The sequence below is a fragment of the Neofelis nebulosa genome, chromosome 11 (genome assembly GCF_028018385.1).
Source record: "Neofelis nebulosa isolate mNeoNeb1 chromosome 11, mNeoNeb1.pri, whole genome shotgun sequence".
Lineage (NCBI taxonomy): Eukaryota > Metazoa > Chordata > Mammalia > Carnivora > Felidae > Neofelis > Neofelis nebulosa.
This window is the reverse complement of record NC_080792.1, coordinates 56,465,547-56,491,471: the sequence shown is the minus strand read 5'-3', so window position 1 is coordinate 56,491,471 and position 25,925 is coordinate 56,465,547. Positions and strand designations below refer to the sequence as shown.

At 41.7% G+C, this 25,925-nt stretch overlaps 1 protein-coding gene across 3 annotated transcripts in view; it reads left to right on the top strand.

The window, feature by feature from the left end:
• L3MBTL4 (L3MBTL histone methyl-lysine binding protein 4) overlaps window positions 1–25,925 on the top strand; it is a 450,611-nt gene that overhangs the window by 386,577 nt on the left and 38,109 nt on the right. Inside the window, exon 17 of one of the 3 annotated variants that reach the window (XM_058692662.1) lies at window positions 22,788–24,901. The exons of the other annotated variants lie outside the window; for them this stretch is intronic. Within the exon in view, the coding sequence (XP_058548645.1) occupies window positions 22,788–22,855 (68 nt within the window). The 3' untranslated portion in view covers window positions 22,856–24,901. Of the gene's footprint in view, window positions 1–22,787; window positions 24,902–25,925 lie in introns of those variants that run through there. 3 annotated transcript variants of the gene reach the window in all.

Genomic DNA, 25,925 nt, shown 5'->3' with positions numbered 1-25,925 from the left:
CACTATTTATTTTATGATTCTCCTCAGAATGTGAGCTCCATGGGGCAGGGACTATGTCCACCTTATCCACCCCTCTACCTGCAGCCCTAACTTAGAGTGTAGCACAAAGTAGGCGTTCAGGAAACTCAGTGAACAAATGCTGCTCCCTGGCAATGCAGACATAGACAAGAAAATCGGCCTCCTGCCTTCAAGGAACTCATAATCTTGTAAAGAAGCAAAGCTTGTAAATAAGTATCACACAATAGGCACAGAAATAGAGACACATGCACCATCCAAATTAGCACAGCAAAGGGAATGGCTCACTTCATCTGGAAGGCTTGAGTTGATCTTTAAAAAGTAGAAGGAGCCAACCTAAGGGGCTCCAGCCTTGGACTTGGTTCTGCCCCTAATTAGCCTTTTTATCTTGGGGAAATTACCTGTCATCTGGGAACCTTAATTTCCTTCTCTAGAAAAGCAAAGAGAATAATACCTCCCTTCACAAAACTGTCTGGAGGATTCAATGGAGGGGTGTAAACGACCTATACAAACGGTGCCACCTGGGAGGTGCTCAAGCGGTAGTAGCTGTTTTATAATTTGAACGGACTTACGTTGTGTTTGTTCAATGCTGCTTCAACAAGTGCACCTGAAGACAAACAAGGAAAAAAGAATCTCTTTCTTGAATGTGACTAAAATTACAACCTCGGCCTGGTCTACGTAAAAGACCTCTTTTTTCTGGTTCAGAAGGTTCCGAACTATGGCCCGATATATAATTTATCATGTGTCTCTGTTACAACTGTGGTACACTATTAAGAACCAAAGGAGCAGCCGTTGTACTAGAAAACTCCTTTTAATACAACCTGAGGAAATTATTTGCTCTGTTACCTTCATGCACAGAGTAATTTCCTAGTACTGAATCATCTTTATCATCCACAATTTTGATTCTGCATAATATTATGTAATAGTCTCCTCTCCCTGGGCCTCCACCTTACCAGCCTGGTACACTTAGGGAGCTCTAATTTAAAACACAAAATCTATGGCTGTCTGTGCAACAGCCGAAATGCATGTGAAGACATGTGCCATGAAATGGAATTCTAATCAAAAGGTATAGGTAATATCCCTTTACTACGTTTTATTTCCTTGGGAAAAGAGTTGTGTCCTCTAAGCAGATTCTTCATGTTGCTGGTGGTCTGAACGGAGTACTTCAACCCTTAGAGGTAATATCATGAATTTTCTATCACTCACTTCCACACCACTTTCAGAATGTCAACAAGTTGGTTTCAGTTAGTTTGGGGTCCCCAAGAGAAGGTGAAATTAATTAACATGCATAGCTGTGGGCGACTTTGTTGGGATCCTTGTAGTTCTTTCTCTCTAACATTGCCAATCAAAATCTTTGCTCTCAGAGTTTTTCTAAACCTGAACTCTTTCAGAGTGCAACTGTGGCGTTGGTTTGAAGTTCCCTAAAGAATTATCCAGGTGTCTGAATTAACGTTCCTGGTTAGATTCTTAGAAGTGGTTTGTTTACAGGAAGAAAAAGTTCCAATTTGCTCTCAGACTTCAAAGTGGAGAGGAAATGGTAGGGCTTTTCCTCTTTTAGCACTTTTCAAGAATCGCGTTGCATGCTCACAACACATGAGATCTCTTGTTTTTAGATGTAGTTGATGCCATGAAGTCTTTAGTAAGTAGTCCATGTGTTATTACATGTACAATTACCAAGTGGTAATTGCCATTCAAGAACCTACCAGTATTCTGTATCAAGATGTCCATGGATAAAAGAAGGAGCTGAGTCTGATTCTTGACTTCAGAACCTTCCATGGTTCTACATAGCCTGTGCAGTGTACCAACCCCTGCTGTATGTCAGAATCACCCATGTAACCTTTTATTAAATGCACATGCTCAGGCCCCATCAAAGGGATCATAATTTGGAAATTCTGGATTTTACTTCCACAGGCTATTTGGAAATGCAGCTAAGTTTGGGAATCACTACCCTATGCGTGGCAGTCAAGGGTCCTCACGGCCACCCTCCAGTCCAACTTCCCATTTGCTCTGCCTCTACGCATCCAGGACTCCAGCCATGTCTGTCCTTTCCACATCTCTTTCATGGTGTGGCTTCCACTGCAATTCCCTTTGCCGATCTACTGACCTACTCATCTCCTAAAACGGTGGCTTGTAAACTTTAATGTGCATGAGGAAAACCCTGGAACATCTGAAAACAGTCCAGTTTCCAACACCCCCAACCCAAAGATTCAGATGCAGCAGGGCTGGGATGTGGTCCAGGTGGGACATCATTTATAAGATCTCCAATCAACTCCCAGACAAACATGGCGGCACTTTGAAGGCCAGTGCTTTAAGCTTTCTCTGCACACCTTTTCCTGTTCCAACACTCCGTATCTATTCCTCTGTTCCACAGGCCGTGCTCACCCACTCTTGTCCCTGTTCTGTGCAATATCAGGGGCTACTCTCCGAGGGTCTATGTCAGCAGGGACGGGGTTTTCTTCACTTGTGTGTCTCAACCCTTAATTCAGTGCCTGGCACAATTCAGAAAATGTATATTGAATAGACCCTAGTGTTTTGTGACACAACATATATTTATCGTTTTAAATTACAGTGTAAAATCTAGAAAAAGTAAATAAAATTCCACAGCTGCTGCTCCGTGACTCAGTGTCAGAATCGAGAGTAGATTGTTTTTCTCTCGCCAGAGCTACTGCGGTGCCAGCGTCTCCCACACGATCACTTCCTGAGAAGGGTCTCATCACCAGCAGGCCCAGACTGTCCATTAGCATTTAAAGGGTGTTTAAATCCATTTTACACATTTCTTTCAACATCAGCTTTTGAAATAACTCTCTCTCTGAGGGAGGATGTGCAGTCTTCTGTTGAGGACACGTAGTGCCTGTCATTGTTCTTTCTTTTTGCCAGATTTCTAGAATGGGCGGGCAGGATCTTCTTGGTAGAGTACAAGAAGCCCAGTTCAAAAGTGGTGACGTGAACAAGAGTGGCTGCTCCTGAGACAGGGGGAGCTCTCGGAACCACATCCCACTGCCTCTGTGTGAAAACCAAATGCTGGGGCTGTTCTCCCAGAGGACAGTGAGTGTCGACTCACTGGTTCCAGCTGAGCCATGTGCCTCCATTCCTGGACTTCACAGGCTGCAAAATCATCTTTGCAGTTTCATCCAGATGAAGAATACTTGAGCTAGAGGCACTGACCTAGGCCCTGTGAATAAAGATTAAAAGACATGGCCCCTGCCTGCAAAGTGCTTTCAAAGAAATTAGGGCCATGGTCACACAGATGAGATTATACAGATAAGAGCTGAATGATGTCCAAGGAGTGACCATTATAGTTGGCTTCCTATTATCTGCAGAATGCAGTTCAAACTCCCAGCTGTCTTTCAAGCCCCACCTCCCATCTGGCCCCTTCCAAATGCTGCTGCCATGTCACTTCCTGCTCCCCTAAAGGAGTTCTCCTCTCTGACCATATGATCTGTTCCTTGTTCTCCAGATAAACTATGCTTAATCCCACGTCCCCACCTTTGCATCCAGTGTAACCCTACCTAGAATGTTCACTTGATTCATGTTTTTTTAAGCCATGCCCTTCAAGACCCAGTGTCAATCCTTCTGCCAAGTGGGGCCTTTCCTGACTACCCCAGAGGAGCACTTATCTTCTGTAACATACTGTAACACTCACCTAGATTATATTCGGTATAGTTGTGATTTATTTTTATGTAAATATTCTCCCTTATTGAGGACCATACTTTATGTGTTTTTAAATTACCAATGTCCAATGCAGACAGTAGTGTCTCAATAAAAATTAAGTGAGGAGGATCCCTTCTGGCTGGAGAGGACAACAGAAATTCCAGAGGACACAAAGTAAAGGAAAGCATTGAGGACAGGTCTGCTCCACTGCTCCTGGGATACAGAAATCCAAGTTCGACATTTATGGGCACAGTGTTGACAGAAGCATCTTGCTTCAGGTGTGTGGTTTTTTTTTAATGTTTATTTATTTTGAGAGAGAGGGAGAGAGCACAAGCGTGCACACATGTGAGCAGGGGAGGGGCAGAGAGAGAGGAAGAGAGAGAATCCCAGGCAGGCTCTGTGCTGTCAACACAGAGTCCAATATGGGGCTCAAACTCACGAACTGTGAGATCATGACTTGAGCCAAAATCAAGAGTTGGATGCTTAAGCGACTGAGCCACCCAGGGGCCCCATCTTGCTTCAGGTCTTAGCTCCAGGCAGCAACAAACGTGGTTGACTGCCCTTCCTCCGTAGGAGCGTCACCAGCACCGTGCTTTCCTGGCTCTCCTCCCACATCACCAGCCCCTCCTTCTTGGGCTTCCTTACGGATTCTTCTTCTTCTGCCCACCATTGAAGTTCAGGTTCTTCAGAGCCCCCTCCTTTCTCAGGACTTACCTCTTCTTTCTTTACGCATTCCTTGCCAGGGATAGCACTTACTGCGTGGCTTTCATTAGTAATCTGTCCACGGAGCTGAACTCTTTGCAATCTGTCTGTATCTCCAACCCACGTCTCTCTCCTGACCTCCAGACCCAGAAATCCAGCTGCTTGCTGGACACCCCACTTACATGTCCCCAAGCACCTCCACATCTGTGTCAGCGGATGGCATCCCTTTCCGCCAAGTGGAAGCCAGAAACCAAGTAATAACAGTGGCTTTTCTCTCTTTTATCAACATCATCCTACTGTTTTTTGAGTTCTACTGATTCTGCCCATTGATTTTTATACCTCCCACTTCCCTCCATTCCTACTGTGACTACCTCAATCTAAACGACCAGGATTTTTGACCTGATTCAAGGACCCCCTCTTGTTTGTCCTGTGCCCACCATGACCCTCTCTTATCCATTCTTCACACTACAAGCCAAAGCCATATCTCCAAAAGTCAATTGTAGTCATGTCATGTTTCTGCTCGAGCTCTTCGAAGCTTCCCCATTGCTCTTAGCATAAAGTCAAGTTTTGTTATAAAACCCTTACTCATCCATTCCCTTCTAGCCTCTCCTTCCTGTCCATCTCCCCTCTTGCCATCTCCTGCTGTCCTTCCCTCCACTGCATGGTGGCCACAGTGGCCCCTCTGCTGCCTAGATTTCTCCCTGGTCCTCTGGCCTCTAGGCCTCTGCCCTTGCTGGTACCCACTGACACCCTCCCTGTCACATGCATGCTCACTCACCCTTCCCTGGCTAACTCCTATAGATCTAGATTTAGATCTCAGTTTCGACTTCACATGCCTGAGAGCCCTCTCTGACCTCAAGGTCTGGCCGGGGCACCCTTTCCTGCCACCATTAGCCGCCTCTGCTTCCCCTGGAATAGATCTTTTCATACTGTCTTGTCACTGCTGTGTCACTTATTGCTCTGTAACATTTTGTCTGGAGTATGGATGGATGGGTGGATGATGTGTTTACTGAAAAGGTAGCTTCTGTGGAAATAAATCTTTAAGAAGAAGGACCACATCCAAAGGATTCATGTATGGTATATGAAGTTGTCAGAGATGATAGAAGTGCCATACCAAGTATTTTATTTTAAAAATGCATTACATTTGTGTGACCGTTCTTTATACAGCACCATTAAAAAGCGATTTTATCACACTAGCCGCCCAGGTGAGTAGTTCCATGTGAGGAGGAAGGAGCAGAGAATATTAAACTTTATTATCAAAGACAAAATTGAGGCTCAGAATAATGGAGCCTGTGACTTAAAGTCACACTGGGTTTACAACTGGGACCAGAAGGAAGTCTCTCACTGTGGGCTGCCACGGCCTCCACAGACCAATTCCCTAGGCCTCCTGCCCTCAGGCTGGTCACTGGAAACAGGAAGGTCTTGGAAAAGAGAAAATGGCTGAGAAAGCGTACTGTGAGCACAGAGTCTCACCGTCACAGAACAGTGAAGGAGACAAAGTATTTAACTAAAGGTTTTTCCACCTTCCATTCTGAATTAGCACAAGACTGGTGCTCTAGCCAATTACAGCTGAAAAGTTAGGGGAAGAAAAGATAATGCAAAAAGCTGGAAGGAGAGAAAGCTGGCATGGAAAAGGAGCAAATGAATTTCCCTTTCGCTATTATGTTCCACCTTTTAAAAGCTCTCTCCTCTCACGGCCGGGAGGGTGGGGTGTTTGCCTGGCAGTGCCTGCCTCTAGGTATTCATTGAAAGTCATTCCGAGCCAGGACATTTCCCCTGGCATCAGACTTGAACCTGCAGGAGCCCTGCAGGTAGGGACTGTGGACTTTTTGCCGGTTTGGTTCCCCTTACAAGAGGCAGCGTGTGAACGAGTGATGCACTTGGCCCCTACGATTCCTCGGGCCTGAGGAGCAGCAGTGAAGAACTCTGGCCACCGCCCCCCCACACCCCCCCCCAACCCCCCATGGATGAGGAAGATGGAAGAAGAGAAGAGAAAAGGAATCAGGTGCAGGAGAGCAGGTTAGAGGTGGAACAAGAGGGCCAAGCTTGCATGGAGAGTAACAAGCTGTGTATCTATGGAAGTGCATAGATCCAGGAGAAACTACATGTGTTCTCACGGGTTTTTATAGAGTTTAAAGTGAAAATGCCAAGGCTATTAGTGTTTTCCTGTTTGCAAAACATTTGCACCTTGTGACCACTAATCAAAAGAGGAAACTGGTTAATCCAATTGATTTCTGGCAAAACTGATGTCGAAATCAGATGCCTGTGTATGTTTTCAGAACTTATTTTCTCTGCCAGGGGCTTGAAACCTGCAATTCTTCTTTATTACCTTTGTGACAATTTGCCTTGTTTCATGAGGTGTTTCCTCCTCCCTGATCTTTATTTCATTGACAGGCAAATAAATGTAACTTTAAATTTCCCAGTGCACTTGCTGTGTCCTTCCTGACAACTCTTCAGGATAGCTTTTCCTCACCCCGTCTGCCTTCCCTCTAATCTGTTTATCTCCATGCTGGTTATGCAGCACTGCAGTGTGGCTTCCAGAACCAGGACTTGAAATGCCCATCCTGTGCATGGGGGAGTGACCAAAAATTCTCTTTTAAGGAGAAACTTGATTTTAATATGCTTCAGGCCAGAGGACAAAAGAAAGGGTTTCTATCCAGAAGCCAAGTTTACTATTAAGGAGAATTAGAAAAGCAGCCCACGCCATTGTTTAAAGAGGGAGTGATGGTTTTTTCCTTGACTTAAAAAAAATCACTTCAACTCGGGAAACCTGGCTGGCTCACTCAGTTAACCTTCCAACTTCAGCTCCGGTCATGACCTCACAGCTCATGAGTTCGAGCCCCTCATCGGGCTCCGTGCTGACAGCTCAAGAGCCTGGAGCCTGCTTTGGATTCTATGTCTCCCTCTCTCTCTGCCTCTCCCCCGCTCGTGCGCTCTCTCTCTCTCTCTCTCTCTTTCTCTCTCAAAAATAAATTAAAAACAAATAAAAATAAAAAAATCCCTTCAACAATTCTTCTTTGGCCAAAACTTCTGTTATTTTGTACTACGCATTTGTGTTATCATAAGATATTATGAACATAGAGAAATAGTCTGGCCTCTGTCCTCTTGAAGAGGTCAGTAGCATTCATCAGAATGTGTTTACCACTGTGCTTACGTGTTAGCCACTGTGTTTACGTTGAGTGAGTCTATCAGTAGCTGATGAGCATCTGCTCATTGAAGATGGTGAAGATGTGGCAGGACACCCAGAGGGTGCACTGCTGCCTTCACAAGGCTAAATAAATACTGGCCAGAGGGGCAGGGAGGAGTGGTTCATTTTGAACAGATTGAGTAGGGAGTTAAAGAGTCTTGGTGACCAGGAAGTATGGAAATAGATTAGGTAACCATTAAGATGTGGGTCAAAGTACAGCTGGATCAACATCCTTGCACACTGACTTGTCACCTGTCCCCTCTCCTAATTTTCATTTGAAGTCTGTAGAACTATCTTCATCAGGTTATCAGTCTGCAGAAACTTTGACCTCACCCCCAAATGCTGCAATTATTTTGAGATGACAAGGGAGTCTGTTTCTACCTCTTGATCTCTTTATATTTTTTACATCTTTCTAAATATGCTATTATGGCTGACAGACTAAATGAGGACTCGTCACATGCCACTTTACCTTGTCTTTCTGCGTATTTGCAGCCAACATTAAAAACACATGTAGTAGTAATTAAGTCTTCTTTAGAAATCATTTCTTACTGGTAATGTGCTTTTCGGTTCCCTCCATGAGACACCATAGCTTGATAAATTATTCTGTTGGCAGCAGTAACAACAGAGCCTGCATAATTATAAACCCTTCCCATGCTGGTACTTAGAGGAGTAATTATGCAGCCTGATTTCCTCATTTTAAAATACGGAGGCCAACATTAGTAGGTTTTCAGAAATATTCCTTCATTCTCTCTTTTGGGAAGAGTTACTAGCTACTTGACAAATGAGGTTCTAAAGTGATGGCGCCTTAGAGAAAAGTCTTGTTGCTTTAGAGCCTCACCTCATACGAATTTTTATTGAAGTTGGACTGGTCATGAGATCCAGCTGGGTATAAATCCAAAGAGAAGATCCCATGTTTCCCTTTGTGGTGAAAAATTTTTCATTTATTTTACTTCCATTTTGCCTTTTTTAAAAAACTTAGAATTATTCAGGGAAAATATATTATGTAAATAAAAGGAGACAGATGGGTTAAAGGGGGAAAAGAATATTTCCATTTTAGCTCAGCTTTGGAAATCTAGGCCAACTGATAAAAATTGAAGAAACACAGATTGAAACCAGATCTGTCTTACAAGAGAAATGGTGCAGTATTAAGTCTCCAAACGTAAGTGACTTTGACTACAGAAACCATTTACACCAGCTTCAGAGAGGTTGCTTTCCAATGGACTTGTTCAGATTTGATTTTTTTTAATGATTGAGTCATCACTGATCAAAATGAGTCACACATGATTTTTTATGTGACATCTGGAGGACGTTTCAAAGGCATAAAACAGATCATATCAGAGCTATTTCACCCCTTACATTCATCCTGTATTTCTTATTAGATTAGCAACGTTTTAAAATCTAAACTCTCACTTGGTGACATTTTCATTAGCACTTCTTATTCCATGTTCTAGCTTTTAAATTTTAATGCCTGTCTTAAAAAGAAGGAGAGAGCAGAGCGTTCTTAATCAGAAATGTATTACTTTCAATTTACCATCTTCCAAAAAAAAGCCCCAAACAAGCAAACAAACCTCATTGAATAGCTAGTCCAAGCTAGAATTTAAAAGAGTCACAGAAAACATGATGAGAGTAGAGAAGTCAAATACCGATCCTGAAGAACCAAAAATGAGGACTGGAATGGAGGACTGGAATGTGTGTGTGTGTGTGTGTGTGTGTGTGTGTGTGTGTGTGTGTGTGTTTTAATTCTGGATGAGAAATGACTAAGGAACTAACTAAAATATGGTTCCTAGGCACTGGCTGACCCACATAGGAGATGATGGACAACTTTGTTCTTTGTTTCAATTAAGAATAGCAGTAAATTAAATCCATCTAGCCATCAAAAATGAAGCATGCACTAAGCATTCTTGAGTACTTGCACTTCAGTTGACTTCTAGAACGTTGACTTGTTCACGTGCTTTGGAAACACAAGGTTACAGTAAGGTGAGTCAGAGAGGCCTGGCGGGAATTGGGAGGCTCCTGGGGACTCTCCTTGGCTCTAACCCTAAGGTCCTCACCCAGTCCATGGTGTTCTACGTGGGGGTTGGAGACCAGCCTCATTCTGGGCTGGTTGTTGCTCTTCCAAGGCACGGCCTGCGGCTGACAGCCTGGGGCCCCATGGGGGCTCGCTCTACCACCCTTTAACTCACCACAGACGTCCAGGCCTTGCCTGCCCAGCTGTCCAACCAGGGGCTCTCTGTCCAGCTAGCCCAGACCCCTGTCCTTGCCCAAACTACAGGCCTCCTGACTTGGCACCCTGCCCTAGGACTTGTGCCGACAGTCACTACTGTCTATGGCTCACAAGAAAGAATTCCCTGTCCGCCCCACCGAGAGCTGCTAAACCCTGAAAGAGGCTCCTCAGGGAGCTCTGTAGAAATAGGAGAGGCTCGGGGCGCCTGGGTGGCGCAGTCGGTTAAGCGTCCGACTTCAGCCAGGTCACGATCTCGCGGTCCGTGAGTTCGAGCCCCGCGTCAGGCTCTGGGCTGATGGCTCGGAGCCTGGAGCCTGTTTCCGATTCTGTGTCTCCCTCTCTCTCTGCCCCTCCCCCGTTCATGCTCTGTCTCTCTCTGTCCCAAAAATAAATAAAAAACGTTGAGAAATAGGAGAGGCTCTCATTTGTCTGAAATGGTTTCTGTCAGTCAGAGAACACACACAGACTAACTGGTGCCTCATCAGTAGAGTTCATAAACCTCAGATTTTGTAAATGGACTGGCAAAAGAGCAAGGCCAAATTGTAACAAACAGCACCTGGTTTGGGAATTTATACAGAATTCAAACACTTCGATGGAAATTTGCACCATCTTGTATCCTTTCATTGTTGAGGCGCCCACGTACATCTCTCTGTTAGACACAGATGGATCCATGCCCCTATTACAACAGAAACCAAAATTAAGGCAGGGTCACAGCCTTGCTATGGGGAAGGTGGGCATGTGGTCAACCGAGAGGAGGTAGGAGCGGTGCCCCAGGACTACGAGGATTGATCCCCAGGACCACCAGTCCGCAGAGATAAAAAAAGAATCATGCTTCTATACAGATTTTTCTAAATCACGGGATAAAGAAAGGACCTTACTCTACAAGTCTTATGGTAAAGCAAGACACAACACATAGCTATCTTCACATTTTTTTTTGCCTTTTTAATGTCATTTTTAATAGGTAGCATATTCACATGGTATGAAAATTTTTAAATGTATAAAAAGGTACACAGTGAGAAGTCTCCCACCCACTCCCTCTACACAAACTCCCCCTCCAGACAGATCCCCACGGTTAGTCTTTTGTGCATCCTCCTAGAGTTTCTTTATACATACACAAGTGAATATAAATATATTTTCTTATCCCACTTCCTTATATTTAACCCAGTAAGTAGTATGCTGTATGCACTTGAATTTTTTTTTTTTCACTCAACAGTATAGCCAGGGGATTTTCCCCATTTGTACATAAAGCCTCCTCTTCGTGTCTGGACAGTAGTGTTCCACTGAACGATGCACCACTATATAACCAGCCCTCTGCCGTGGACAGTCAGACTATTTACAGTCTTTCATCGCTTCAAACAGTGCTGCGCAAATAGCTATGTATGTATGTCGTCCTGCACATGTGCTAGGGGGTCTATAGGGTAAATTGCCAAAAGTGGAATGGCTGAATGAAAGGGAATATACATCTGTCAACTTGCCCAACAAACAAATATACTGATTTGCACTCTTCCCAGGAATTGTTGAGGATGCCTGTTTCTCAATACCAACAAAGTCTGTTATCAAACATTTAGTTCTTGTGCCAGTGTGGCAATTGAAAACTACCTCGGTATAATTTTAATTTGTGTTTTTACTGTGAGTTAGTTTGAGCCTCTTTTCTTATGCTTAAGAACCATTCGTGTTTCCCTTTCTGTGAACTTTGCCAGGTTTTCTGTTGCCATTTTAGTCTTTTTCCTTCCAATTTCGAAGAGCTCTTTATCTTTATGGATTTTAGGAAATTAGCCCTGTCTCCATGACTGGAGTTGCATGTATTTGTTCCCATTTTGGTTTTTTGGAGGTTTTTTTCCAGTTTTTTATTTTCTTATGGGTGTTGTGTTTATTTGTCTGGTTGGTTGACTTAGGTTCACCTTGCCCTTATTTATCAATCGTTTTAGTTTCTTTCAGATTATATAACATAACACAGGCAAAAAGGCCTTTCCCATGTCATGACAAGATCCTGTTATATTTTATTCTACTACGTTTATGGGCTGTTATTTTTTTACATTAAATCATACAAATAAATATTTGGAATATATCCCTGTGTGTCATGTCAGCCGTGAATCCATTTTTATTTTATTTGGTTTTGATTCAGAAGGCTACCCGCTTGATTCAGCCAAGTCTGCTCCATTTCTTCCCTAATCTGGGATGTCACCTTCGCATGCTCTAAATTTCCATAAGTACTTGGTCTATTTATGGACTTCTTATTCTTTTTCATCAGTCAGTCTGCATCCTTTTAATTACTGAAGTCTCACAAAATGTTCTAACATCCAGTTGGTCAGTCACACTTCGTCGCTGTTCCTGCTTGTTTGGTTTGTTTTCTACACAGACCTCAGAATTAGCTTGTCGGTGGTTTTACTGAGGTCATGGTAAATGTATGAGAGTAACTTAGAGAGATGTGAGGTCTTTATGATGTTGATTCTTCTTCTACAGGAACATGCTGTCTTTTTGTTTACTGGAGTCTTCTTTGGTGTCCTTCAGAAGTCTTTTTAGTTTTTCTTCAACAAGTCTTACACATTTCTTCTTGAATGTCTTTCTAGGTAATGTAAAATGGCCTTTCCACTGTATCTTCCAACTGGTGGTAATCTGTGTAGATGAGGGCTTTTGCTGTCAGCATTTTAATTGTGTACACTTGCCAGCTTACTAACCTCTTATTCTTTGTTGGAGTTTGTCAATTGAGTCTCATGATTTTCTGGGTTTACAGTGATACCATCTGTAATGGTAGTTTTGGTAATGATAGTTTTAGCTTCTGCTTTGTGACTGTTACATCTCTTATATCTTTTCTGATCTCATTGTGTTGGCTTGGGCCCCAGTAGGACGACGTATGCATAATCAGTAGTAATGGTGATGGCAGGCATCATTCTTGTCGAGAGTTTAGTTTAAAATTACTCCAGTGCTTCCCCGATAAAAGTTTGCTTCAAGATACAGGTATTTTCTTTTGTTAAGGAATCATGCCAGTTAGTTCCTCTAGTGGGTGTTTCTATCCATAATGTTTCTTGAATTTCAATAAATGCCTCTTAAAAATCCATGGAGATAGATGATCACAACTTCTTCTTCTTCTTAGACTTTTTGATATGAATAAATTTCCTGTTACTAAATTGTCCTTGCATTTTTGGAATAAACATGGTATTGTCATGACACATAATTTGCATGCCAATAATTTATTTAAACTTTGGTTTTGATATTAATCAATAAGAATAGTTTTTCTTGATATGTATATGCATATGCTCTGTCAGATATGGATATCAATATTATGCTTGCTTCATAAAACAAATTTGGAAGTTTTCCCTTTTCTCTGCACTGGAATGTTTTGTTCTCAAACAATTTGGTAGGAATCCCCTAGGAATCCACCTAGACCTTTTTAAGTACACAGTTAAGTGAACTGGAGCTTTGCCAGGTGTGAAGAGGGAAGTTTTTTATACTATTGTCTGTTTCTTCTATGGAAAAAAAAAATCTGTTTATATTTTCTGTTTCCTCTAAGAGGAGTTTTGGTAAATTGTATTCTCCTAGAAAACTATCCATTTATTCTGCTTTTCAAATGTATTTACCTAGAGCTAAGCATAAGTAGTTTAAAGTTTTCTCTGTTTCTGTATTTTCCCCTAGTATATCTTATTTTCTGTCATTATCTTTTTATGACTTTTATATATGATCTGATTGTTCTGACATTTTTGTGTGATTCTTCTGAACTTAACAAGATTTACTTTTGTTCAAATGGTCATCATTATAAGTTTATATAAGACTTTTATCTTTCTTTTCAGAAGACATTTTCTACGTATTTCCTACTATAAACAATGAAAAAATTAGTATGTTTTCTCCTTCTCCCCTTCGCACCAGATTTTGATCAACAATACTACCTTAACCGATATTTACCTCTGTACTGTTAACATGCGTGTACTTCTATTCAGTAAAGGAACTTATTCTACTTTTCACCGTATCCCCCTTCCTTTTCCTGTGTTCTCCATTGTCAGAGCAGGTATTGTTAAACCATTCCATCCCCCTTATCTTCTTCTTTTTGTTTTAAAATCGAGAGTTAAACATAGCCACAACTCAGCACCAGTCCTCCTATTAGACTTTTCTTCTTCTGGGATGTCATTAAGAGGGACTAACATCATTAAGAAGGACTATTTCTTTGAGTTCTTGCATGTTCAACACATGTCTATAGCCTGTATATTTGAAGGACAATTCATCCAGACATAAAACCCTTTTGACACTTCCTTTCCTTGAGTATGTTATAGATGTAGCTCCACTGTCTTCTAGTTTTCATTTTTAAAAATTATTACAGTTAAATATACACGACACAAAATTTACCATTTTAACCATTTTTAAGCACACAGTTCAGTGGCATTAAGTATATTCACATTGTTGTGTGATCATCACCACCATGCATCTCTAGAATTTTCTCATCATTCCAAACTGAAACTCTGCACTCATTAAAACAATAACCCCCAAAAGCCCAGGTTGCCACTGTTGTACTTTCTGTCTCTATTTATTTGACTATTCTAGATATCTCATATAAGTGGATAGTATGTATACTTTTGTATCTAGCTTATTTCACTTAGCATTATGTCTTCAAGATTCATCCATGTTGTAGTATGTATCATAATTTCGTTCCTTTTTATGGTTAAATAATATTTCACTGTATGTATACACCACATTTGGTTTGTGCATTCAGTCATCAATGTACACTATAGGATTTCCTTTTTTTAAATATAATTTATTGTTAAATTGGTTTCCATACAACACCCAGTGCTCATCCCAACAGGTGCCCTCCTCAATGCCCATCACCTACTTTTCCCTCTCCCCCAACCCCCATCTACCTTTAGTTTGTTCTCAGCCCTTAAGAGTCTCTTATGGTTTGCCTCCCTCCCTCTCTGTAACTTTTTTTTTTTTTCCCCTTCCCCTCACCCATGATCTTCTGTTACGTTTCTCAAGATCCACATACGAGTGAAAACATATGGTATGTTTTTCTCTGCCTGGCTTATTTCACTTAGCATAATACTCTCCAGTTCTATAAGGTTTTCTTTAAAAGAAAAGAAGAAGAAGAGTTTATTTATTTACTTAGAGAGAAAGACAGCGTGTGCATTTGTGTGCAAGTCAGGGAGGTACAGAGACAGAGGAAGAGAAAATCCCAAGCAGATTCAGTGCTGTTAGCACAGAGCCTGATGCGGGGCTCCATCCAGGAACTGAGATCATGACCTGAGCTGAAATCAAGAGTCGGATGCTTAACTGACTGAACTACCCAGGTGCCCTAGGATTTCTTTAGGGTTTTCTACATATAAGATCATGTGTTTACTTCTTCTTTTTTAATTTGGATGTCTTCCTATGAGTTAGGAAGTATTCCCTCCTCCTTAATTTTGTTGATTAAGTTTGAGAAGAACTGATGTAACTTCTGTCAGTATTTGGTAGACTTCACCAGTGAACCCATCATGGTCCAGGGCTTTTCTTTGTCAAGGAGTTTTTGAATACTGATTTAATCTCCTTAACTCGTTATGGGTCTATTCAGATTTTTTATTTATTCCTGATTGAATCTTGGTAGGTTTTGTGTTTCTAAGAATTTTTCCATTTCATCTATATTATCTAATTTGTGGACATACAATTATTCATAGTACTCTCTTATAATCCTTTTTATTTCTGTAGAATTAGTGGTAATGTCCTCACTTTCATTTCTGATTTTAGTAATGTGAATCTTGTCTTAAAAGTTTGTCAATTCTGCCACTCTTTTTGAAAATCAAGTCTTGGGTTCATTGATCTTTTCTTCTCTGTTTATTTATCTGCATTCTAATATTTATTTCTTCCTTGTGTTAGTTTTGAGTTTAGTTTGCTATTCTTTTTCTAGTTCCTTAAATTTTAGTCAGATTGATGATTTGAAGTCTTTCTTTTTCCTTATGTCAACATTTACAGCTCTAAAGTTTCCTCTTAGCACTGTTTTTGCTGCATCCCATAACTTTTGGGATATTTTATTTTCATTTAAATTTGTCTCTAAGTATTTTATGATTTCTTTTGTGATTTCCTCTTTGACTCATTGATCATTTAAGAGTGTGTTCATTTCCACACATTTGCGAATTCTTCAGTTTTCTTGCTATTAATGACTTCTAATTCCATCCTGTTGTGGTCAGCAAAAATACTTTGTATGATGTCTATCTTATAAAATTTATTGAGACTTTATTTGTGGTCTGATATGTGGCCTGTCTTGGAGCTTGTTCCGGGTACATTTGAGAAGAATGTGTTTTCTGTTATTGGGTAGAATGTTGTTTATATCTTTTAGATCTGGTTGGTTTATTGTGTTGTTCGAGTCCTTGCTTATTTTTCTTTTGCTTGCTTCTCTTTCTTTCCTTGCTTATCTTCTGTTTGGTTGTTCTCTCCATTATGTGAGAGAAGTATTGAAGTCTTCAATTGTTATTGGAGGACTGTCTTATTTCTCCCTTCAATTCTGTCAGTTTCTGCTTCATATATTTTGATAGTGTGTCATTAATTGCATTACTATTTATAATTGTTATATCTTCTTGCATTATTCAACGTTTTGTTAATATATAATGCCATTTTTTATCTCTTATGACCTGTTTTTTAAATTTAAAATCTTTTTCATCTTATATTAGTATTGCCACCTGGCTCAAAGGGTACCATTAATATGGAATATCTTTTCCCATCTTTTCACTTTCAACATATTTTTGTCTTTGGGCCTAAAATGAGTCTCTTGCAGACACCATATAATTGTATCATATTTTTTAATTCTGCCAATCTCTTGTCTCTCGATTGGAGGGTTTGATCCATTTACACTTTAAGTAATTATTGATAATGAGGGGCTTGCTTCTGCCATTTGCTGTTTGTTTGCTGTATGCCATGTAGGATGTCTGTCCCTCATTACCTATATTACTGTCTTCTTTTGTGTTTAGTTGATTTTTTGTTGTGAGGATTTTAATTCACTTTTAATTTCCTTTTGTATATACTCTGTAGTTACTTTCTTTTTGGTTACTATGAAGATTACATTTAACATCTTAATATTATAGCACTCTAATTTGAATTTATAACAACTTAACAAACATTCTGTTCCTTTACAGCTCCATCTTCCCCACCTTTGAGTTATTGATATCACAAATTACATCTTTCTATATTGTGTGTTCAAAAACATGGACTAATCATTTTGATTCATTAGTTGTTTAAATCATATATAAGTATAATTACAAACAAAAATTACAATAATACTTGTTATTATATATTTCTCTATTTCTCTATGTGTTTATCTTTACCAGATGACTTTTGTATTTTTGTATGCCTTTTAGTTACTGTCTATCATCGTTTCATTTCAACTTGAGGGACTCCTTTTAGCATTTCCTATAGGGCAAGTCTAGTGGTAATTAATCCTCTCAGCTTTTCCTTGTCTGGGAATGTCTTAATATCTCCTAATTTTTGAAAGACGGTTTTGTCAGATGTAGAATTCTCAGATGACAGTTTTTTATTTTTGTTTTTGTTTTCTCCTCACAGCACTTTAAATATATTATCACACTGTATTCTGGTCTGCAAGGTATCTGCTGAAAAACCCTCTGATAATCCTCTTGAAGACTCCTTGTACATGATGAGCTACTTTTCTCTGGGTTTCCAGGGTTCTGTCTTTGTCTTTCAACAGTTTGATTACAATGTGTCTCAGTGTGGGTCTCTTTGAATTTATCATATTTGAGGGGCGCTTGGGTAGCTCAGTCAGTTGAGCATCCAACTTCAGCTCAGGTCATGATCTCCTGGCTCGTGAGTTCGAGCCCCGGGTCAGGCTCTGTGCTGACAGCCCAGAGCAGGGAGCCTGCTTTGGATTCTGTGTCTCCCTCTCTCTCTGCCCCTCCCCCACTCACACTCTGTCTCCCTCTGTCTCTCACTCTGTCTCTCCCCCTCAAGAATAAATAAACATAAAAAAATAATAAAAATAAAAGAATTTATCATATTTGGGTTTCATTCAGATTCTTAGATTTGTAGATCCACATCTTTCCTCAACTTTGGGAGGCTTTCATCCATTACTTCTCCTCTCTCGTTCTCTCTATCTTGCTCTTTTTCTCTATCTATATCTCTGTCTCGGGGCGCCTGGGTGGCGCAGTCGGTTAAGCGTCCGACTTCAGCCAGGTCACGATCTCACGGTCCGTGAGTTCGAGCCCCGCGTCAGGCTCTGGGCTGATGGCTCGGAGCCTGGAGCCTGTTTCCGATTCTGTGTCTCCCTCTCTCTCTGCCCCTCCCCCGTTCATGCTCTGTCTCTCTCTGTCCCAAAAATAAGTAAAAAATGTTGAAAAAATAAATAAATAAAAAATATCTCTGTCTCTATCTCCCCCCCACTCCAGCCCCATCTCCAATCTCTCTCTGTCTCCGTCTTTCCCTTTGGGACTCCCACAATATGTATGTTGGTCCTTTGATGCTGTCCCTTAGATCCTGTTCACTTTTCTTCCATCTTTTTTCTTTCTGTTTCTCAGACTTGATAGTTTCCATTGGCTTATTTCTTTTCTTTTTTATGTTTATTTACTTTTGAGAGACAGAGAGAGAGAACATGAACAGGGGAGGGACAGAGAAAGGGGGGGAACACAGAATCTGAAGCAGGCTCCAGGCTCTGAGCTGTCAGCACAGAGCCCAACGTGGGGCTCAACCTCACAAATTGTGAGATCATGACCTGAGCCAAAGTCGGAAGCTTAACCAAATGAGCCACTCAGGTGCCCCATCCATTGACCTATTTTTAAGTTTGCAATTTTTTCTGGCTGCTCAAATCTGTTTTTTAATCCCTCCAGCAATTTTTTTTCACTTTAGTTATTGTACGTTTCAGGTTCAGGATTTCTTTTTAGTTCCTTTTTGATTTCTGTCTCGTTATTGATATTTTCATTTTGTTTATACATTGTTTTCTTGACTTTATCCCTGTCTTCCTTTAGCTCTTTGAGCATCTTTAAGAAATCTTTTCAATGTCTTTTTCTAGTAAGTCTGTCATCTGGCCTTAGGGACATTTCCTATTTGTTTTCTCTGGATGGGTCATATTTTCCTATTTCTTTGTATACCTTGTAATTACTTTGTTGTTGAACACTGGACATTCGAATCTTATAACATGATATCTCTATTAATCAGAATTTCCCCCTTACCTAAGGTTTGCTGTTCTGTTTTTGTGTTTAATTGCTGTAGGGTGTTTCTGTACTGGAGATCAGACTGAAGTGTCAACTTAAGGCCTTTTCAGGTCTTTTCTGAGCCTGGATTTTACCCCAGGCATGTTATAAATTCTCTTTTCTATGCAATTGCTTTTGGATGTCTTAATCCTCAAATTTCTTCCAAAAGGGGAAAGGGGATAAAATTTTAAGGCATGGTTTCTTTAAATATCTGGAAGCCACTTCAGCCCGTGGGATTTCAACAACAGAATCTGCCTCGGTGCCTGTACTTCCACAGTCAGAAGCAGTAATCAGTTATCACCGCATGGCTCCTTGATATTTAGTGGACAAGGTCCTTACTGCCTACCCTGACTCCTTCAAGTCACATGCAAGCCACTCCAGGAATGTGGGCTCAGCTGCCCAGGACCAGGCCGGAGGGTGGGAAATGAGTAGCTACTGCCGCACCAATAGCTGAAGCTGACCCAAACTCACAGTGATTTGCTGACTAAGCCTTCCCCTGGAAGGTAGAAGTCTTCAAATCGATTCCAGAGTTCTAAAACTGTTTCAGGCAGAGTTCTGCTGGTTCAAGTGCCATCTGGATGAAGCAATGGACTCCTAGCACGTCCTACCCACCATCTTCCCCGATGTCACTCCTGTGTTCTGTTTTTGAAGGTTTTGAGGAGATAGCTGAGGCTCACCTGGCTGCCCAAGTGAGTGTTTACCTGTAAACTGGCACATAGTATGCCCTTTCAGCATTTCAAGTACGTTCAAGCATATAGGTTCCAAGTGTTCCGGAAAGAGTTGTTTTTATTACTATTCAAATATTTGTTTTGTTTCATTATTTCAGTTTTTCCTCAGACATGCTGATTGTGCATTTGCCAGATCTCCTTCAATTTCATTTTGCTTGCATTTCTTATGTTTGTCTTTTATGTCACTTGCTCAGTATTATAAAAGATTTACTCTTCCTTTCTGCTCCTTCCTGTTTCATCTTCATTCCTATGATGGTTTTGTTGTTTTCTTCTGCTTCTTTCTTGAGTTCTGCCTTTCTTCTTGTCTGTTGCCATCTCTTCCTTGAATTGTTGCATTTCTACTTTGTGTTCATCATAGAGGTAATTGCTTCACTAAGCTTTGTTTTGTGTTTCTAAATGCATGTCAGCATGTCTCATTACTTTTTGCATCTCCTCAGTGGTAACATTTTTCCTGCTTGCATTGTTGAATTTTTTTAATGCTTATTTATTTTTGAAAAAGAGAGAGACAGAGCATGAACTGGGGGAGAGGCAGAGATAGTGGAGACACAGAATGTGTCTGTGCAGGTTCCAGGCTCTGAGCTGTCAGCACAGAGCCCGGCGCGGGGTTCGAACTCACAAGCTGCTGTGAGATCATGACCTGAGCCAAAGTGGGACTTGCTTAACTGACTGAGCCACCCAGGAGCCCCTTCTGCTTGCATTTTTAAATCTATAATAGCTTCTGTTGCTCTCTTCCACATTTTCCTCATGGGATCTTTGCACAACAGTGTATTAATTCTTTTTCTTTTCTTTCTGTTTAGATCATTCATTATTAAATAGGTTGGATTTTCCTGGACTAGCTATTTGCACACCCCTCTACAGTAATGGGAATTGAGGGTCAGGCTTCACAACTAAAGATTTTCTTTTTCTTGCCTGACACAGAGACAAATTGCTTACTGCAGATATGGCCCGTCTGAATTATTCTTGGTGTAGCTCTGGTTTCTCTAACTCTGAACTGAACTGAGTCCCAGAGGGCTTCTTCCACCAGCCCTGCTCACTCCAGGTCCAGGACCTATTTTTCAGAAACGAGGAACATTCTTTGGTTGGATGCTTACGGAGATCGTCCACCCCTGGGCCCTTCTTTTCCTCCCTGCCTCTATACAATTGGCAATCACAGTTACTTCTAGCCCCTCTTACAGATATATTGGAATCTGGGGAATATGTTTACCTCTATAAGTTCCACTGAAAATGGAATCTATGCTGTTCTGTGTATTTATTTTCTTTGTTGTTTTGTATGGTTCCATGCTCACAGCCCTGTTTCTTACTGATTATCATGTTTCAAATGACTATAATAAAACCACATTCTCTTTTCTTTTCTTCCATTCAACACATCTTTATTGAGCCTGACACCTTCTGTTAGGACCATAGGGTGTACACAAGAGAAGTTGTTCTTGTTTAGTGGGGGTTTAGAAATGGAAACAACTGTTATAGACACAAGGTAACATGGGACAGGTGCTACCTTATGGGTTCAAATAGAGAAGTCTGGGAAAGAGCAAAAGATTCATTTTCTGTGGGAATCAGAAACGTTTTTGGGGCCAGATACCTAAACAGTGGGTAATGTTTCAACAAAGAGAAGTATGAGAAAGAGATTCCGGGGGGCGAAATAGGTAATAAAAAAACACAGCACTGGAACAGTGAAGGCATTTTCAGGACACGGCGGGAGACTGGCTACCCCGGAGTACAGGACACTTCCGAGAAAGAGAGTCACGGAGAAGGGGTGGGTAGACTGAGAGCCCACAGTCTTGAGCAGCATGCTAAGGAGTGTCATCCTGGACTTAATGGGAGAGTTTGGGGATGGTTTTAATTCAGTCATTACTTGTTTGTTGCTTTTGTTTTGTTATGATTTTGGAGAGAATGCAATGGATAGATTTTTGCCAGCGAAAAATGCTGACGGCAAGTTGGAGAAGATTCAGAAATAGAAGGGCCTGAAGACAAAAGGCCATTGCGTGCAAATGGTGGCTGAGTAGGGTGCTGGAAGTGAGGACAGAATGGGGAGACAGGCACCAACAGAGTGGACCCTTGCTTACCTATAACAAAGCCAGACCGAGACCCTGCAAATTCCCATTCTTTGCCCCATAAATGACTGGCTAAACTGGCAACAAGATGCCTCTTAACCAACCTTTGGTTAAGTTTCTCTTCTTTCCCCAGGCCCCTAAATTTGGCCCACCCTCAGCTCAGCCAGCAGACAGCCCCCCTCCTTAAGGGCCCTCCTGGCAAACAGGCCCCTCTGAGCCACAGACGGAGCTTTTTGCCCTTCCATCCCCTCCCCACACCCTGTCTTTATAGCCTTGTTTTCTCCCCTCTATGGAAGAAAAACCATTTTTGCCTAACTCTTGAGACTTTGCTGATATTATGGTCAGAGTTGCCACCTATTGTGACAATGCCTTCCCCCCTTATAAATAATCTTTTTGAAAAAAGTCTTTCTTTACCTGTTTTTTATTAGTATTAGTAGTAGTAGTAGTAGTATTACTTGGGAGTACCAAATCATTTAGGATGTAGGGTCAACCAAACCTGGCCACTGATTGGATAAGAGTTTAGAGCTGGAAGGAGGTGGAAAAGTCAAGCAGGGCAGAGATTTGGGGCCAGAGTGGCCACCATGGCTTTTCAGCTGCTGTTTTGTATCTGTGGTTTAACTGGGTTTGTTTTTCTCTTGTGGGGAGGGGCAAATTTCTCTGTGTTAACTTGGGAAAGAAAAATACAACTTGGAGAAAAAAATCTTTGTGGTCCTTATGTTTCTAAAATGCATCTCACCTAAGTTAGTTTTTCTCCCCCTCTTTTAAATCTCCCAACGCCAAGCATTCAACTGAGTTGAAATCAGAAGGGAAAATAAAGTTATTAAGTGCTGTTTTCAATAGTGGTGATTTTGGCTTTGCTTCCTTTTATTCATTTATAAGATCCATGAATTCAGTATCCAATAATGCCTAAGCCCTACTCCTTGTAAGATATCCCTGCTACCCATCGTCCCCACCCCTCAACAGCTTGGCGTCCCCAGCATGCTTTCTGCCACTTTCCAGATTCTTAGTCGTTGGTCTTAAAATGCATAGCTCCTGGCATCTTCAGTGTGCTTCATAATCTCCACTTAGGTTAATCCACAGCTAATGGAACCGTCAGGCCCAGCTCTTGCCCACGGAAAAGCCTCCTCTGGCCTCCATTGCCAAGGTGATGAAACAGCAGTGCATGGGGCGCAGACCCCAGCACGCCTGAGAAAGCTGCATGGGTGTGTGCGCCCCACAGATGCCTTTCCTGGGCTTTCATCCAACTCTGTGTTTCTCGGGTATTTTAGCCCGGACCTGTTTCATACATGAAAATCTCCTGCTCCCTTTAATGGAAATCGAAAATGCAAAATAACTGAAACAGCGTTGCTTGGAATAAATGGAATCATTGCACGGCCCCCTCCCTTTCCATGCTCCTCGCCAACCTTGGCCCCTTAGGCTTACATTTTCCTGTTTCTCAACCTCTCTTTCAGTTTTACTGTGCTTGTTCTCACAGTGTCAGATGTGTCTTTTGAGTCCCCCCTGCTCGCTCTGCTCAGTTCTATGTCTGCAGAAGTGTGAGGCCTTAGTGACACGGGCGAGACGATTGTCCAGACTTGAGCGAAAACGCAAAGCTACGTACTCGCTGGATTGCCTAAGAACGTATTTGCTTTACCTTCTTCACCTTGACTGAATTCTGAGTACTTATTCTTCTTATTTTCATAAATAAGAAAGGCCATCTTCTAAGTAGCTTTTCAAAAATAGCCTATCCGTGATGTGTTGAATTTTTTTAAAAAACAAGTTCTGGATTCTGCCTTCAGCATTCACTCCCCAGGACCGTAAAGCTGGAGCCTCGTGGAACGCACAGGGGTGAGAAGTTGGGACTTCATCAAATCCAATGAGCCTACTGCTGTTTTATTTTAGAAGCCCTTGATTGCATCTCTACCTTGCAGTACCCCTGCATGGCGTGGTCACCCCTGAAGAAAGCACAGATGGTGACTGTCAGGCCATGCATCAAACTCAGAGCCCTCCTGGATGCATTTGTTTTCTCTGGCTGGTGTTGGGAATTCAGCTATTTTCCAACCATTTTTAAATTAGCCTTAAATCTGCTTTTGAAAAACCACATTTCTGGATGCACCCTCTTCTCATAATAACAAAGTCTCACTGAATCAGAATGATGAAAGAGAAGCGTATCTTAGTTGAGGGAAGACACCTGAATGTGAGCTGTTTGTAAAGGCCTGTAAAGGTGTGCCATCTAAATGTACAGTAAGATCATGATTTTCTTTGTGGAAGAGAAAACTGACTATTTCAAGGCAATTCCAAAGAGCAAAACCGGGGCTAATGGATAGAGGTTCAAGGAGGCACTGTTACTTCAACCTAAGGAAAGCCCAGCGTGCATTCATGGCCGTGCTGGGGCAGAGCGATTTACCGCATGGCAGGTGACACTGCTACTGGAGGTGGCGGGGAGGAGATGGGCTCCTGCCTCAGGAGAAACCCAGAAACCCAGACCCCTTGCCCTCCAAGGGGCCAGCTCAGCGCCAAGTCTGAGCCCACACTGCCAGGATCCAAATCCTGCTCCTCCTACTCATTAACTTTGTAACCTCACGCAACTTACTTAACCCCTCTCTGCCTCAGTTTCCTCACCATAATGGGGGTGATAACTTTGAGGAATTAATATTTAGAGAAAAAAAACTTGTAAGTTAGAGCAATGAGTTGCAGGTACATAGTAAGTGCCGTATGACTGTTAAATGTAACTAAGGAAAAGATTTTCTAGGATGTCCAAAAGACACCAAGGAAGATCTTTTCTGAATGCCCCCTTGGTACTAAGCAGTAAACAAGATGGACACAGGCCCAGAATCCACACAGCTCACATCTTGTGCTGGAGAAAGTCAGGTACCCAGCCCACAGCCTGGAGAGGGCTCCCATGACAGAAGCCTGAAGCAGGGGCTTACTGTGGTCCCTAGAAGCCAGGGAAAGGGCTGCGGGACCAGGACCAGGGAGGTGAGGGAGATGTTGGGCTTGTGTTCCTAGAAGAGGAAGAGGGATGAACGGGGGCAGCTGGGGCCTGATCTTCCTACCAGTATCCTCAGCTGCTGCTGGCATTTTGAGGCTCTGCTGATTTGCTTTAGAGCCATGATTCTTTACAGCCGCCAACTCGTTCATTCATTCATTCATTCATTCACTTAACTTTATTAATAGGTGAGCGTCTATAATTTTCTAGTGCAAAACATATTTTTTAGTTACCCAATAAGCACTTTAATCAGCTGGAAAAGCACATAGAAAATTTTTTGATTGTTGCCAATTCCATTCTTGTGCTATCTGAATAAAAACGATTAGGAAAAAAACAGTATTTATTCATGTTGTGTCCTTGTAGAAAATAACGGCTTTAATCACAATGCCACTTTTTAATTATTTTTTCTACATAGGTTGAAATAACCAAAGGAGTTGTATCATTGTTATTAAGCTGCATAATTTTACAAAATTTTTGTTTGAAGGATCTATCAGTGGAATTATTATTATTTTTTAGTGGGCTCTTTTTTTGGTGAGGCCCTTCTGTTTCAAATGAACAGCTCTGATTATTTCTAAGGATTTCTTGTCCTAAGAAAGTGGAAAAACAGCAAACCTACACAAGCATTAACATGCTCTGAAACGGGTATCCAGGTAAGCCCATCGTATTTTAGTTTGGAAATAAAGGATGAGATATCAAAAGTGGCTTCACTACATGTAACTGTGGGCATATTCTCTTTCAGATTCAGTGAAGTGAATCTAAACCCTTGTTGGGTCACTTTGGGGAGACCTGTATGGCTTGGTGAAATGTGAACATAAAGTGCTCTGAGCCCCTTTCCTCCTCGCTGAGATTATCCCCAGATCTACCTAGAACATTCTTTCCCTTTGGAGAAAACAAGGGTGGGTCCATGTCTTCTCGGCACAGCACATGTCATTCCTCTTCTTGGAAGGCCCCAAGCTCCTCCCACTGACAGTGGAAGACCCAGCCCCAGATCCTTCCATGATCCACAATCATCTTCTCCTTGCGCACCCTTAAACTCGGTACATGACTCTGTCATTGTGTTACTGCATCGCGACAACAAATCCTTTGCACCTCTGCCTTTCCTCCTGGATCGTGAATTCCGTGAGGGCAAAAAATAAGTCTTGTTGATTTTTGCCTTCCAAGCACCTGGCACTGCTTTGGATGCATGAATATATTGTTGGCCATGTCTAGAGCTCAGAGTGGTGCAGTAGATGCCCCTGGATAAGAGGGAG